The sequence below is a fragment of the Schistocerca americana genome, chromosome 4 (assembly GCF_021461395.2).
Source record: "Schistocerca americana isolate TAMUIC-IGC-003095 chromosome 4, iqSchAmer2.1, whole genome shotgun sequence".
Taxonomy (NCBI): Eukaryota; Metazoa; Arthropoda; class Insecta; order Orthoptera; family Acrididae; genus Schistocerca; species Schistocerca americana.
Genome location: NC_060122.1, coordinates 38385004 through 38400513, shown reverse-complemented (window position 1 = coordinate 38400513; position 15510 = coordinate 38385004). Strand labels below are relative to the sequence as shown.

The window sequence follows — 15510 nt, the reverse complement described above, 5'->3', positions numbered from 1 at the left end:
TTCCACTCCTCAAGAGATGGAGGTCACCTTCGCCAGTTTTGCCAGACTTTGAAAGGACCCAAGGATTTTCTGGGAAACCCGATGACTGGTATTGTTGGCGCCGACATGTGCAACAATCTGCAGCTAGCTGCACCCCGCATGCTCGATAGCCGCCGGAAGATCCTCTTCCACATCCTGGACAAGACCCCCCCAGCAAGCACACCGAGTGAACATTGGACTTCTTTTCTACCATAGCTGGGGCTTCATGACCTGCCTAACATTGGAGCTCCCAATAACTAACAAACCCCTATCCCCACGTGCCTGTCTGGACCTTGCTGAAGGAGTGCCCACTAATGTGGCAGAGGGTGCATTCTGATCCAGCTCAGCCCCCCCTCCCAGCATCATATAGCACACAATCTATTAGAAAAGTGCATGGGATTTGGCAGGAACCTGCGTCCCCCATGCAGCCTTCCTTCTTGAGGCTCGAGAACGCGACACAGTCCGCCACCCACACTGAGGTGAGAATGGGCCGGCTAGCTTAGTTGCACCTGAGGTCGGCTCAGTGACAGAGAGCTGCAACATCCCCCCCCCCCCCCCCTTGCACATCTAGTACAGCAGAGGCTGCCCCAGGCACCCCATCCCCACCACACCACAAATTACTCTGGAGTCTGGTGACTGTGGCCAACAATGCTTCCAGCTGTGTTTGAACTGTGGCCAACTCCTCCTGCATCCACACACAACAGACACAGTCCCTATCCATCTAACTAAGATGTGATTTACTGTAAGAAACTTAAGGAAACCTACTCCCACAGAAGATTAACAGCTACACTTGTTGGCAGAAACAACACTCAACAATGAGAAACAATAAAAATGTATGGTAGAAGCTAGATCTTGTGCTTATTTTCCTGCTACGGCCTATCTAGTGAATACTAAAGAAAAAAAACCATGACCTACAGTAAACTGCTAGGGGATATATAGTGAATATTTTTAAAGAATTAAACAGTAACCTACAGTAAGCTACACCTAATGATTATCCCGTACACCCGAAAATGACCTAATAAAACTATAGAAACTGCTACCTTCAGTCTTTCGAGACTAAATGATAATAATAAATGTAAATACTGAGTATTGTACACTGACAGATGCACGTACAAAACAAAACCTTTAGCTAACGATAAGAGGTCAGAATGAAGCACAAATACGAACTCTACTTTATAGGCACCGATGGGCTTACAGTTTTTTAAGAGGACGGCCAGTTGAAACCAGTCATGGCATTTTTAAGGATTAGAAGATAACAATAACCAATTAGAACTCATTGAACATACTTCACAGCATGATACTGATTAAGCCACAATTGGTAATGAAAGGCAAAGACAAAGTTTGTGGTGCAAACGTGTGACCAGGCTACTGGCCTGACTGCAGTTCTTCCTCTGTCATGGCACTAGGAGGGTGAGGGTGCTCAGCCGACCACATTTTGCCACTAAGAAAGAACCCTTACTCAAGTGATTGTTAGACTGAGGGGATCTGAAGACATTCTAGAGTGACTGGAATGAACAAAATCCCTGCTCCTTCACGGTATTGAAACAAGTTTGTCCAGGGCAAGAGTCTAGTGCTCTGCCCACTAAACCACCATGTCCACAATGGTAGGTAATATACAATGAAAAATATTAACTACAGCCATAAAAATCTTTTGTCTGTAACAATACTGATTCAATAAATAGAATTCTCACATAGAAGAGATGCTGAAATCAAACAATGGAAAATCCAGGATGGAATGTAACAATACGAGAGAAGGAAAGTCGCTACTCACCATATAGCGGAGATGCTGAGTCGCGATAGGCACAATAAAAAGATTCACACAATCATAGCTTTCAGCCATTAAGGTCTTTGTCAGCAGTAGACACACACACACACACACACACACACACACACACACACACACACACACACACACACACACACAAGCGCAACTTGCACACACGTCTACAGTCTCAGAGAGCTGAAACCACACTGCGAGCAGCAGCACCAGTGCATGATGGGAGTGGCGACTGGGTGGGGGTAAGGAGGAGACTGGGGTGGGGAGAGGGAGGGATAGTATGGTGGGGTTGGCAGACTGTGAAGTGTTGCACTTTAGACGGGGAGCAGGAGAGAAGGTGCGGAGGGGGTAGGGGGTAAGCAGCAGAAAGGAGAGAAATTAAAAGCGGTGAAATGATGGCTCTGTAGTGCTGGAATGGGAACAGGGAGGGGGCTGGATGGGTGAGGACAGTGACTAATGAAGGTTGAGGCCAGGAAGGTAATGGGAATGTAGGATGTATTGCAGGGAAAGTTCCCACCTGCACAATTCAGAAAAGTTGGTGTTGGTGGGAAGGATCCATATGGCACAGGCTGTGAAGCAGTCATTGAGATGAGGGGTATCATGTTTGGCAGCATGTTCAGCTACAGGTTGGTCCACTTGTTTTTTGGTCACCATTTGTCACTGGCCATTCACGCAGACAGACAGCTTTTTGGTTGTCATGCCTACATAGAATGCAGCACAGTGGTTGCAGCTTAGCTTGTAAATCACATGACTGGTTTCACAGGTAGCCCTTCTTTGATGTGATAGGTGATGTTAGTGACCGGACTGGAGTAGGTGGTGGTAGGAGGATGTATGGGACAGGTCTTGCATCTATGTCTATTACAGGGGTATGAGCCATGAGGTAACAGATTGGGAGCAGGGGTCTTGTAAGGATGGACGAGTATATTGTGTAGGTTCGGTGGATGGCGGAATACCACGGTAAGAGGGGTGGGGAGGATATTTCTCATTTCAGGGCACGACGAGAGGTAATCGAAACCCTGGCGGAGAATGTAATTCAGTTGCTTCAGTCCCGGATGGTACTGAGTTACGAGGGGAATGCTCCTCTGTGGCCAGACTGTGGGTCTTCAGGAGGTGGTGCAAGCCTGGAAAGATAAGGCACGGGAGATTCGTTTTTGTATAAGGGTGGGAGGATAATTATGGTCAGTGAAGGCTTCAGTGAGACCCTCGGTATATTTAGAGAGGGTCTGCTTGTCACTGCAGATACGACAACCATGGGTGGCTATGCTGTACGGAAGGGACTTCTTGGTATGAAATGGGTGGCAGCTGTCGAAGTGGGGCAGCGGTTGAAGTGGAGGTATTGCTGGTGGTTAGTAGGTTTGATATGGACGGAGGTACTGATGTAGCCATCTCTGAGGTGGAGGTCAACATCTAGGAAGGTGGCTTGTTGGGTTGAGCAGGACCAGGTGAAGCAAATGGGGGAGAAGTTTTTGAGGTTCTGGAGGAGTGTGAATAAGGTGTCCTCACCTTCAATCCAGATAGCAAAGATGTCATCAATGAATCTGAATCAGGTGAGAGGTTTAGGATTTTGGGTTTTTAGGAAGGATTCCTCTAGATGGCCCATGAATAGGTTAGCATAGGAAGGTGCCATGCGGGTGCCCATAGCCGTACCGTGGATTTGTTTGTAGATAATGCCTTCAAAGGAGAAGTAATTGTGGGTGAGGATATAGTTGGTCATCGAGACTAGGAAGGAGGTTGTTGGTTTGGAATCCATAGGGCATCTGGAAAGGTAGTGTTCAATAGCAGTAAGGCCATGGGCATTAGGAATGTTAGTGTACAGGGAGATGGCATCAATAGTGACGAGCAGGGCACCGTGTGGTAAAGGGAAAGGAACTGTGGAGAGTCAGTCGAGGAAATGGTTGGTATCTTTTATATAAGAGGATAGGTTCCGGGTAATAGGTTGAAGGTGTTGGTCCATGAGAGCGGGCACATTGAAAAAGAATACTAGAAATATTTCAGTTCTTGGACAAAGTCCTTATTCGGAAGTAAAGAACTTGGACATGGTCTCGGTCTCTCTCTCTCTCTCTCTCTCTCTCTCTCTCTCTCTCTCTCTCTGTCTCTGTCTCTCTCTCCCCCCCCCCCCTCCCTCCCCTCCCCCTCCCCCTTCGGGTTCCCATGCATGCTCCCATTGGCAGTACTAGCATCTACCCCCACCCCTACCCTGCTGTCACCCCCTCTCCCCACCCCAATGCCTCTTACTCGTACTTCAACCCACTACCCACTCCAACTAGATCGTCGCTCATATCTGATGCAGTCACATTTAGGCCTTAGTGTCTGGTGACAGTGGCCGTGTTGGTGCAAGTTTTTTTGTTGTGTATATGTGTGTAGGTTTTCTACTTCTGAAGAAGGACTTTGTCCAAAACCTGAAATATTTCTAGTATTTTTCTGCATAACTAGGATAGATATGAATGTGTTTTATGATGAGACGAAAAGCAAACACTTTGAAGTATATTATTGCTTCCCTAGTTATATTATTAAGCTGTTGATGCTCCTGTTGGTTGCTTTCATATTTTAAGAATTCCTTACTTATTTTCTATGCAGAAGACTTGATATTTATCTCTTATTGATACAGAATTAATGTAATAATTTAGAAAAATAATACATCTTCTCAGTAAATATATAGTTACATCATCCATTGCAGTTAGACTGTTCTTTGGAAAATCACAATTATTATGTACATTCTTATTCATGGCTTCACAGTAATGTATACTAATAAAATTTTTGTGACCTTCAGTCATAGTGAGTTGATAAATGTCCATGAGCTTTTAGCCGAATACTTTTTGGCCACTGTCAAGTCCTGACTTGTAGAATTACTGCTGCTGACCTTTTATAGCTGTGGTGGCATCTGTTTTCATCAGAAATTTTTATTTTCACCTTTCCTTTCATGAAACTATCCCACATGCCATTCACTCTCTTCACTCACTCATTCACTCCACTGACTTCTCTGGGTCGTTGAGAATCCCAAGTCCCTTTTACTATCTGCCTCCAATTGCCTCTTGTCTTCCACTGCTTCCTTCCATTCAGTTATACCAAACATTCTGAGTTCAGAGCTCACCTCATTTTGCTATCGTGTTCTTCCTTATTCAGGGATCTTGAGCCTTCTGTCTTCTTGTGATATATCTGACGAGCTATTCTGCCAGGGTCCATTCTCACAACATATCGGCTATAACTAATTCTTTATTGGAGCTCCAAACCTATCTTTATGTTCCTTAGTGCAATGCTGGACCAAAGATTTTCCTGTATACTTTATTTTCAAAGACTGAGAGTTGGTATTGTTTTCTTTTGGTCATGCTCCATGTTTTCACTCCATAAAGCAGTACTGATGATTGTGTTATAGAGTTTCAGCAAGGTTTTCCTTGTCAAGAACTTCGAGGACTGAAGTTTTTGGAAAGAAAAGCAAACTTTGTTTGTCAGACTGGAGGGAGGCAACAGGCAGAGCAAACCTGCTGTGAGTCCCAGCAATTAAACAAGGGAAACTAATGATGCCAAAGCCATGTTTTAAGTGAACTTATGTAATCCTGGGCTTGAACAGGGGACAGACTGAACTCATGGTAGGACTAATGAGAGGCCATGGGAACTTTAAGAAACATCGGCACATGATGGTTAAAGAGAAAGAAGCCCCTATGAGTTGGCTCTGTGGTGAGGGTGAAGAAACTGCACCACACTTAATCTTCAAATGTGAAGTTTTGGAGATTAGAGGACATAGTTGATATTTGGGTCATCAAGTCCTGAAGAGATTGTGTCTAATGAAGAACTAGTACAGGACCTTCTACTGCTCTTTTGATTCAGCAAATGAGATCATTCTCGGTGCATTTTCATTGGTTTCTTCATGGAGGCTTTCATTTCCAATAATCATTTCGTAATGTCTATCTTTTCCTTCCTCAGCATTAAAGTCTCCCAGTACAATTTTTATGTCATGTTACAGTAAGCTTTCACACACTTTCTCCAGGCATTCATAGAAACTATTTTTTACACTGTCTTTTACAGTGTCTTCTTTGTCATTTGTAGGTGCATGAATATTGACAATAGAAACACTGAACCACTGGGCTTTTGCTCGTATATAGAATATTGCACTGAGATGACAAAAGTCATGGGATACCTCATAACATCTTGTTGAATCTCCTTTTTTCCAGTATAGTGCAGCAAGTCTATGTGGCATGAGCTTGACAAGTCACTAGAAGTCTCCTGCAGAAATACTGAGCTGTGCTGCCTTTATAGCCATCCATAATTAAAAAAGTGTTGGCAGTGCAGTATTTTGTGCACAAACTGACCTCTTATTTATGTCTCATTTCAATAGGATTTATGTTGAGCAATCTGGGCGACCAAATCATTTACTCAGATCATCTAGAATATTCTTCAAACCAGTCGTGAACCACTGTGGCTCACTGACATGGTGCATGGTCATCCATAAAAATTCCACTGTTGATTGGGATCATGAAGTCCTTGAATGATTGCAAATGGTCTCCAAGTAGCCAGACATAACCATTTCCAATCAATGAGCAGTTCAGTTGGACCATAGACCTTCCGTATAAACACAGCCCACGCCATTATGGAGCCACCAACAGCTTGCACAGTGATTTGTTCACAACTTCAGTCCACGGCTTCATGGGGTCTGCAACACACTCAAGCCCTACCATCAGCTCTTACCAAAAGAAATCAGGACTTGTCTGACCACACCACTGTTTTCCAGTTGTCTAGGATCACGGACCTAGGATAGGCACTCCATCCAATGTCATGCTGTTACCACAGGTACTTGCATTGGTAGTTTGCAGCCATAGCCCAATAATGCCATATTTCACTGCACTGTCTTACTAGATATGTTCATTATACATCTCACATTAATTTTTGTGGTTATTTCACACAGTGTTGATTGTCTGTTAGCACTGACAACTGGACAATAACGCTGTTTCTCTTAGTCATTAAGTGAAGGGTGTTGGCCATGGTGAGAAGTAATGCCTAAATTTTGATCTTCATCACACACTCTTGACTCTGTGTATCTCAGAATATATAATTCCCAAACGACTTCCAAAATGGAACATAACACGAGTCTAGCTCCAACTGTGTTTCTGCATTCAAAGTTCGTTAATGCCCATCGTGTGGCCATAATCGTGTGAGAAAGCTTTTCACATGACTCACCTAACTACAAATGAGAGTTCTGACAATGCACTGACCCATGCTGTGTATACAATATTACCACCATCCTGTATATGTGGGTATCTCACGAGAAATGCAATTCCAAATTCTTGCTTTTGTTTCTCACCACTGTTGAATATAGTATATTCTCCAAGGTTCTGTTTGTATTCTCCAGGAAATCTTGTTTCTTGTATTGCAGAAAAGTTTATATCGTCTTTGTCTATTTCATCTTGCAGCCTTTGCATATGCTCAGGACTCGACAGACCCCACATATACCATGTACCGACCCATTTTTTGTTTGCCATTCACAGTGATGGCTGTTTCTAAATTACAAAGTGTAAGTGAGAGAATTGTAACAATTTGTTTATGCACAATAGGGCTGTTAGCTCTAACACAACTTCCAACCTTTCCCAATGTCTGAATTACTCCAAACCTACTAGATCCTTCTTTGTCACCATGACAATCATATACAATTGTATGCCAACCAAAAATGTGAAGAAATGTAATTAATCACTTATTTATGTAAAAAGTGCTACATGAATTGTTTTATAATCTACAAATAACACATATCAAAACAAAACTGTATCATTCTAGATGCCACTGACGATGTCTTACAGTGAAAAAGGTGAAATGCATCTGGGAGAAATAAAATGCAGTGCAGCAAGAAAAGGCAGTTTCTATTTACAATACAAATAATTGTATCTTCACCCACAATTACTTTTCATTTGTGAGCATAAGCTACAAACAAATCTGTAGGACAGCAATGAGCACCGTCCTATGCTAACCTATCCATCGGCCATCTAGAGTAAACCTTTCTAACCACCCAGAATCCCAAATCGCTTACCTATTTCAAGATTAATTGATAACAGCTTTGTGATCTGGATCTAGCTGATGATGCCATATCCACACTTCCTCTCCCCCCTTTGCTTCATCTGTTCCTCATCGACCCAACAAGCCAACTTCCTCGATGTTGACTTCCATTTCAAAGATGTCTACATCAGTACCTCTGTCAATATCAGTCCTAGCAAGCACCAGCAATACCTCCTCTTTGACAGCTGCCATCCACTCGATAACATGCAGTCCCTTCTATACAGCCTAGCCACCCATGGTTGTCCTGCATGCAGTGAGAAGCAGTCCCTCTCAAATTACACTGACAATCTCAGTGAGGCGTGCAAAACCTGAAATTACCCTCCCAGTGTTGTATAGAAACAGACGTCCCATTTCTTGTCTCTCCAGTCACCTAACACATTCCATATAGCCATTATCCAGCGACAAAGAAGTTTTCTGCTTGTGACTCAGTACCAACGGGGATTTGACCAACTCGATCATATTCTCTATGAGGATTTCAACTTCCTCTCATTGTGCCCTGAAATGAGAAATATCCTTCCTGCTATACTTCTCACCCCTCCCACAGTGGTATTCTACCACCTACCAAACACATGCAATATCCTTATCCCCCCTTACTCCACCTCTGCTCCCAGCGCCTTGCCTCATGGTTCATATCCCTACAATAGCCTAGATGCAAGACCTGTCCCATACGTCTTCCCACAACCGCCTACTCCAGTCCAGTCACAGTCATCTCCTGTCCCACCAAAGGCAGTGCTACCTGTGAAAGCAGTCATGTGATCTATGAACTAAACTGCAATCACTATGCTGATATCTACATTGGCATTACAATTGATAAATGTGGCTGAGAAGCAGTTGGACCACCCAGTTGCTGCACAAGATGTGCAGCACAATGTGCTTTACTTCAGTAACTGCTTCACAGCCTGTGCCATCTGGATCCTTTCTACCAATACCAGATTTTCTGAATAGGGCAGGTGAAAACTCTCCCTGCCATATATCCTATGTTTCCAGAACTCCATAGCTTCAACCTTCGCTAGTCTTTGTGCTCAATCTACCTATCCATCAATAGTGCTCTACATCTCTCCTATTCAGCCCTCTTTTGTTCCACCCCCCCCCCCCCCCTTCTGCCTGCACCTGGCAGCCTTACCCTGACCCACCATGTCCCTGCAAGTTCCCACAAGCAGCACTACACTTTCCCCACCCCTACTTTGCTATTCCTTCCCTTCCCTGCTCCAGCCTCCTCCTTATCCTCACCACCCACCCCAGATTGCTTCTCCATCAGATGACTCAGTCCAGCCACAGTGGCCATGTATGTACGTGTTGTGCTTGTGCAGTCTTTTCATTGTTCATTCCTGTGACTCAGCGTCTCTTGTGTATGGTGAGTAGCAATCTATCTTTTTTGTAATACTGTTGTTATTCCATCCTAGACTTTCCACTGATTGATATTGACACAAGACAAAGACACGGCAACTTAATCTGTATATTGTATTAAAAATAAACTGTCACTATAGTTGTGCCATCTTAATTTAATTGAGTGACTTAACAGGGAAGTTGCTGAGGGATCCATTCATAAAGTTTCTGTCCATAAGCCTTACAGTCCAGAATTGGTGTGCCAATCAGGCAAAACTACTTTGAGCCCTGAGGCAATGGTCCCACTGACATACCAGGTCAAAGATATGCATTTCAGGCAGCATTTCCTGTTACATGAGGAAGTCTGTAACTGACTGCTGCACATACTCATCCAACAGGAAAAATTGACCCTTTGAGGCCTTTTTTTAGGGACAGGAGATGTGATAATCACATGAGGAGAGATCAGAACTATAGTGTGGATGCTTGAGTGTCTCCCACTTATGTCAACTGTCCTCCCAGACTGACTGGCATCTTGTTTCGAGTGTCAAGCATGGAACTCTGCACATCATTCCACAACAGCAGTTTTTGACAGACTTGCTGCCCTGCACACATTCTTCATTCTCTGATGGTTATATACTAGTGTTTGTCTATCAATAGCATTATATACTGTAAGGCACAAATGCCTTCTCCTCCTATAATAATGCAGCATCACTAATCTGTGTCAATAGACAGGTCCTCAAGATGAGAAGTAAAAAAGGAAAAAATAGTTGCGGTTGATAGGATCGAAGAAGATAAAGACAGGAAACCTTTACCACCCCCTTCCCTTCTTTGATATGTGAGAAAGCACAACCCACATCAAAACTATGGAGCTATATTAATGTGATGGACTACACACTACCACAAAGGAATACATTCACTATCTTTGTCGAAGCAACAGCAACAGAGTCTGAATGCATTTCTGTCAGTTGCATTAGGTGCTTTATACTGTGAAAGTATGTATTAGCATGCTCTTACATTTACATAGCTGCTGACTGTGTGGTACTTAATGTTATATATTATCTTACTTTTTGGATTTACTGCTTCTTCCACAGATACAGCCATAAATCTGCTCTGAAGAATGTCTGCTGCATCAGATAAGAATGAAACAGAATTGAGAGGCATGTCAAAATCATGTACACTTCCCCTGCGATTTTTCCACAGCTGAACTAGCCAGTTACTTGCTTGTTGCAAAAGTACATTATTTTCCCCCTCATATGTACAGTTTGCATCAGTGAAGTTGCGAATATCTCCAAGTCCAGATGCTGAAAAGTAAAAACATTTTATAGTTTGATTGTAAGCCACACAACTTGTGATGCACTTAATAAATTTTGTGGTATTTATTTTTGTTGCAAAAACATAAAATAAGACAAATGCCAGGATTTTACCTTTCAGGTAGCCATATTTTCCACAAATATCTATACACTGTTTAATGGCATCTCCCACCATCCAGCCTGCTAAAGGTTTGGCAGCAGAAGAAAGAGCATGAATTTCTGGACCCATTTTTGCCTATAACAAGGGATTTATTATGCAGAGTCAGTTTATTCTCATATGAAGCAAGGACACAACAGTTTTTGTAGGTTTGTATAAGACAAATCTGATGTGGAATCTCCTAAGGATACTTCTCATTTTTGTATGAAATGTTTCCCACATAAATTAGGAACACCACTGACATGAACATTATTTACATCTGCATACATATTCTGCAAACCAATGTGAAGTGCACATCAGAGGGTACTTAGCATTGTAACATACAGCTTTTATTTCTTTCTGCTGAAATCATATGTGGAGCACGGAAAGATTTACTGCTAAAATGGCCGTGTGCATGTTGTAATTTGTTTAATCTTAACTTTGTATTCCGCATGAAAGCAGTACATTGAGGCTAAAGTACATTTCTAGATTCTTCACTTAAACTGGTTCTAGAAACTTCATCAATAGGCTTTCGTGGAGCAATTAATGTCTTTCTTCAAGCATCTGCCAGTTCACATTTTTCTCAATGTTTTTGGGTCAAGAAAGTTTGTGACCATTTGATTATGTTCAATATCCTGTGTTAGTCTTGCAGGTATGGTCCCACACAGTTCATAAATATTCTAAGATTGGGCATACAAGTGTGTTGTAACCAGCCTGCTTTGCAGGGTTCACCATAAAATGAATACTTTTAGGCCAATATTTACATCCTTCATGATTTTTGTTATATGGGCATTAGGCCGGGGCCTAAGATATTTTTGTGGGCCTAATGTTTCATCTTGTAATATTGCAGATGTTATCACAGAATTTAAATATACACTCAGTATTTTCCAACTTAAATGAGCTCAGCAAGCTTAACTGTTTGCTTGATACCATGATACCACACGACGGTCGTTTTATGAAATCATCAGACTGCAGCCTAAGATCCCGGTGCTATTGCAACAAGTGCTATGGAGATTGTAATGCAGAAGAGTTGGCACAGTTTAGTTTAAGATTAAGACTCACATCTGGTCTAACATCAACCCTCCCCCTTTTCCTTTTAAGTTTTCTTTTTTTTCAGAATTTCTATAGCCCTTACATTCTAGCATTGTAACAACTGGACTTTGATAAAACTATAGTATACAGGAAAAACAATTGGTAATTCCCTAGCCCCACAGTACTGACCCAATTTTTACACCCATAATAAAGCTGCATGAATATTTGAATACTCCAAAGAACCTATGCCTGCCAGTTGTCAGAGCAGGATTATACAAAATTCCTTTGAGATGCAGTCAAGTGTGCAATTATAATGTAATGACACTTTGTTCATGACATTGTGCTGAATGGCACCATCCCGAACCAGTGTATTCATCTGTCACCTAGAGGAATCCCAAATCTCTCACCTGGTTCAGATTCACTGATGACATCTTTGTTATCTGGACTGAGGACGAGGACACACTGTCCTCATTCCTCCAGAACCTCAAATTCATTCCCCTGATTCCCTTCATCTCTTTCTCCTCACTCAACAATTCACCTTCCTCAATGTCAATCTGCACATTACAGATGGTTCCATCAGAACCTCTGTCCACATGAGATGTGCCAATCATCAACAGTACCTTCATTTGAATAGCTGCCACACATTCCACACTAAGAAGTCTCTTCCGTACAGCTTTAGACACCTTTATTCATCAGATATCAGTGATGAGCAGTCCTTCTCCAGATATTTCAAGAGTCTATCTCAGGCCTTTGCAGACTGAAATGATCCTACCTACCTTTTCCAGAAGGAGACTGCCATTGGTTTGTCTCTCCAGTCAACCACCAGCTGCCCTATGTTCACTGACCAGCCACAAAGGACTGCCTCCTTCACAATTCACTACCACCCAGGACTGGAGCAACCAAATTTCATTCTCTGGCATTGTTTTGACAACCTCTCATCATACACAGAAATGAAAAATATTCTCCTCACAACTATTCCCAACCCTCACATTAGTATTACACACTCCAACCTGGCCGTATTCTGCCGTTGCCCCAATCCCTTGGCCTGGGACTCGTATCCCTGTAAAAGAGTCATGTGCAACACATGTCCAATACATCCTCCTGTAATATGTCAATTTATGACCCCGTCTCCCCCAATGGCATGACGTGTGTGGATGGCCAGAAACAAAAGGATGAGTCAAGAAGTAATCAATCAATATTAAATCAGCAAACAGGATCAGGGCCTTTAGATGAGGAACAAATCACTGCTGTATCCATACTTTGTGTATAAATTTTATTTTGAAGCATCTAAAAATTCAGCTCCAAGTTAAAGCATCACAGTGATTCAGAGAGGAAAGATCCTCAATAATAATAATAATAATAATAATAATAATCCTCGACAAACAGAGAAACTGAAATCTGTAAACAGGTCTTTCCTGCCATCATTCTGAGAGGAATTAGAAATTTGTTCACTATGATGGTGGCCATTAAAAAGATTCAAGTTCGACTGCTGCAACTTCATGTTTGTGAGATTCAGGAAAGCTCACTATTCTGATGGTTGTAGTGGTGACAGGCTATGGAAGCTCTGGGGAAAAAAGGAAATGGCCAGTTCTATGGCCCAGCAGGTGAAATTAGCTATTGGTACACCCAGCAGGTTGACATCTGACTGCCACTGCACCATCCCATTATGCAAGATCTTCTTCTTGCCGACAACTGCATCTCAGCTACAGGCACTAACCGCCATGCCGTAGTAAAGTTTAACTATTCAATGTCACTCAGATTCGATTGCTGTTTTGGACGTTTGGTGATTGTGAGTATTTTGCAAAGTGATGGGAAAGTTACAATGCCAGCCATGCGTTACGATCCATTGAAGTCTTCCAACCCTTTTGTTACTTAAACCTAGTTCTTACGGTTCAGTGTTCCCTCTCTGACGTGCTCTCAGTCAAGCTCGTGCAATTTCTAGTTCTGTGGTCATTCAATATGTTGTTTTGTGAAAGTTTTTATGCCATTGGAGGCTGTCCTTGCTTATGAAAGACTTGTTCTGTTCTGATTTTAGAATACAACTCTGTTGTTATACTCTCTAAATTTTGTGTTTATTAGTGTTGTGAGTTCTACCATTTTTCCCCAGATCAATGGCCACCTGCAAGTAGAGGTATAGTCAGTACCTTCCTGTGGTCTGAAAGTGGATAGCATATTAATCTGAGGTCCCAACAGCCTAATAAGCTCTTTTCATTTTTGCCACCTGCGGCACGAGCACTGTGTCGGTCAGTGCAGGTGTGGAGGCTCACTCTCCGCACCAACTACTCTCGTCCTGCCAAAGGCATCTCCTACTCTGTAAAAGACCAGACCTAATGTGAATGCAGTCATATGGACTTAGGTACAACCACTGTGCAGCAGTTTATGAGTGTGACCATTAATGAACTGTCAGATTGCACAAACGGCCACCGCTAAAATGTGGCTGAGAGACCGCTAGATCACACAGTTGCTGATCACGTAGTGCAACGTGGTGTGCTCAACTTAAAGAACTACTTTGCAGCCTGTGCTGTCTGGGTTCCCACTGAAAATTGCACAGGTGCCAGCCATCCACACAATGTATCCTCCATTCTCATACCCCCTCTAGCCTAGACCTTCACTAGTTCCTGACCCCACCTGCCTGTATCCCTTTCCTGCTTGATCTTGCATCACGCCTGCATATTCCTTTCCCCTTCTCCGCTTCTATACTCTCCTATCTTCTCCCCTGGCACAGCTTCTGAATGCTGCACCTGGTGGCCCAATTTCCCATCCCTGCCACATCCCCACACACTCCCAGAGGTGCCACTACAGCCTAAACCTACCCTGCTACACCTCCCACTCCCCACCTAATGCCTCCTCTGGGACCTCACTACCTACCCTCACCAAGATCGGCACAAGCCTCAGTCAGATTCCAATGCCAGAACACAGCAGTGACTGTGCATGTGAGAGTCATGAGAGTATGGAAATACATTTCTGTGTCTGATAGATTGTTATAGAATAAGATAGTAAATGTGACATTTGTTAACACAGATTTGTCAATATAAGAACCATGTCATTAAGAATAATGGTCACGATGAGAAATACAAATATCTTATTTCTAACCTTGGGAAAAGTTAACCAGTCTCTCAGCTGTCATTAAGAGAGCATATCCTAGAGGTAGATAATATAAATAAATATTTAAATGATATCAATATAATGGAAGGAAACATTCCACGTGGGAAAAATTATATATAAAAACAAAGATGAGGTGACTTACCGAACAAAAGCGCTGGCAGGTCGATAGACACACAAACAAACACAAACACACACACAAAATTCAAGCTTTCGCAACAAACTGTTGCCTCATCAGGAAAGAGGGAAGGAGAGGGGAAGACGAAAGGAAGTGGGTTTTAAGGGAGAGGGTAAGGAGTCATTCCAATCCCGGGAGCGGAAAGACTTACCTTAGGGGGAAAAAAGGACAGGTATACACTCGCACACACGCACATATCCATCCACACATACAGACACAAGCAGACATGCGTGGATGGATATGTGCGTGTGTGCGAGTGTATACCTGTCCTTTTTTCCCCCTAAGGTAAGTCTTTCCGCTCCCGGGATTGGAATGACTCCTTACCCTCTCCCTTAAAACCCACTTCCTTTCGTCTTCCCCTCTCCTTCCCTCTTTCCTGATGAGGCAACAGTTTGTTGCGAAAGCTTGAATTATGTGTGTGTGTTTGTGTTTGTTTGTGTGTCTATCGACCTGCCAGCGCTTTTGTTCGGTAAGTCACCTCATCTTTGTTTTTATATATAAATATTTAAATGGCTGAAAATGCATATAGTATTGCCAGAGAAATTCATTCGAAAGAACAATGAGCCATTTTAACTAAGTAACAAGATTGTGC

The 15510-nt window shown here is 42.7% G+C and overlaps 1 protein-coding gene across 3 annotated transcripts in view; it reads right to left on the bottom strand.

Moving 5' to 3' along the window:
* The window catches only part of LOC124613152 (peroxisomal acyl-coenzyme A oxidase 3-like), a 323979-nt gene that overhangs the window by 69185 nt on the left and 239284 nt on the right, over positions 1-15510 (bottom strand). For all 3 annotated transcript variants that reach the window (XM_047141777.1, XM_047141776.1, XM_047141778.1), the window contains exons 9-10: positions 10585-10705; positions 10225-10461 (exon numbers count right to left, since the gene is read on the bottom strand). In XM_047141777.1, the coding sequence (XP_046997733.1) occupies positions 10225-10461; positions 10585-10705 (358 nt within the window). The remainder of the gene's footprint in view (positions 1-10224; positions 10462-10584; positions 10706-15510) is intronic.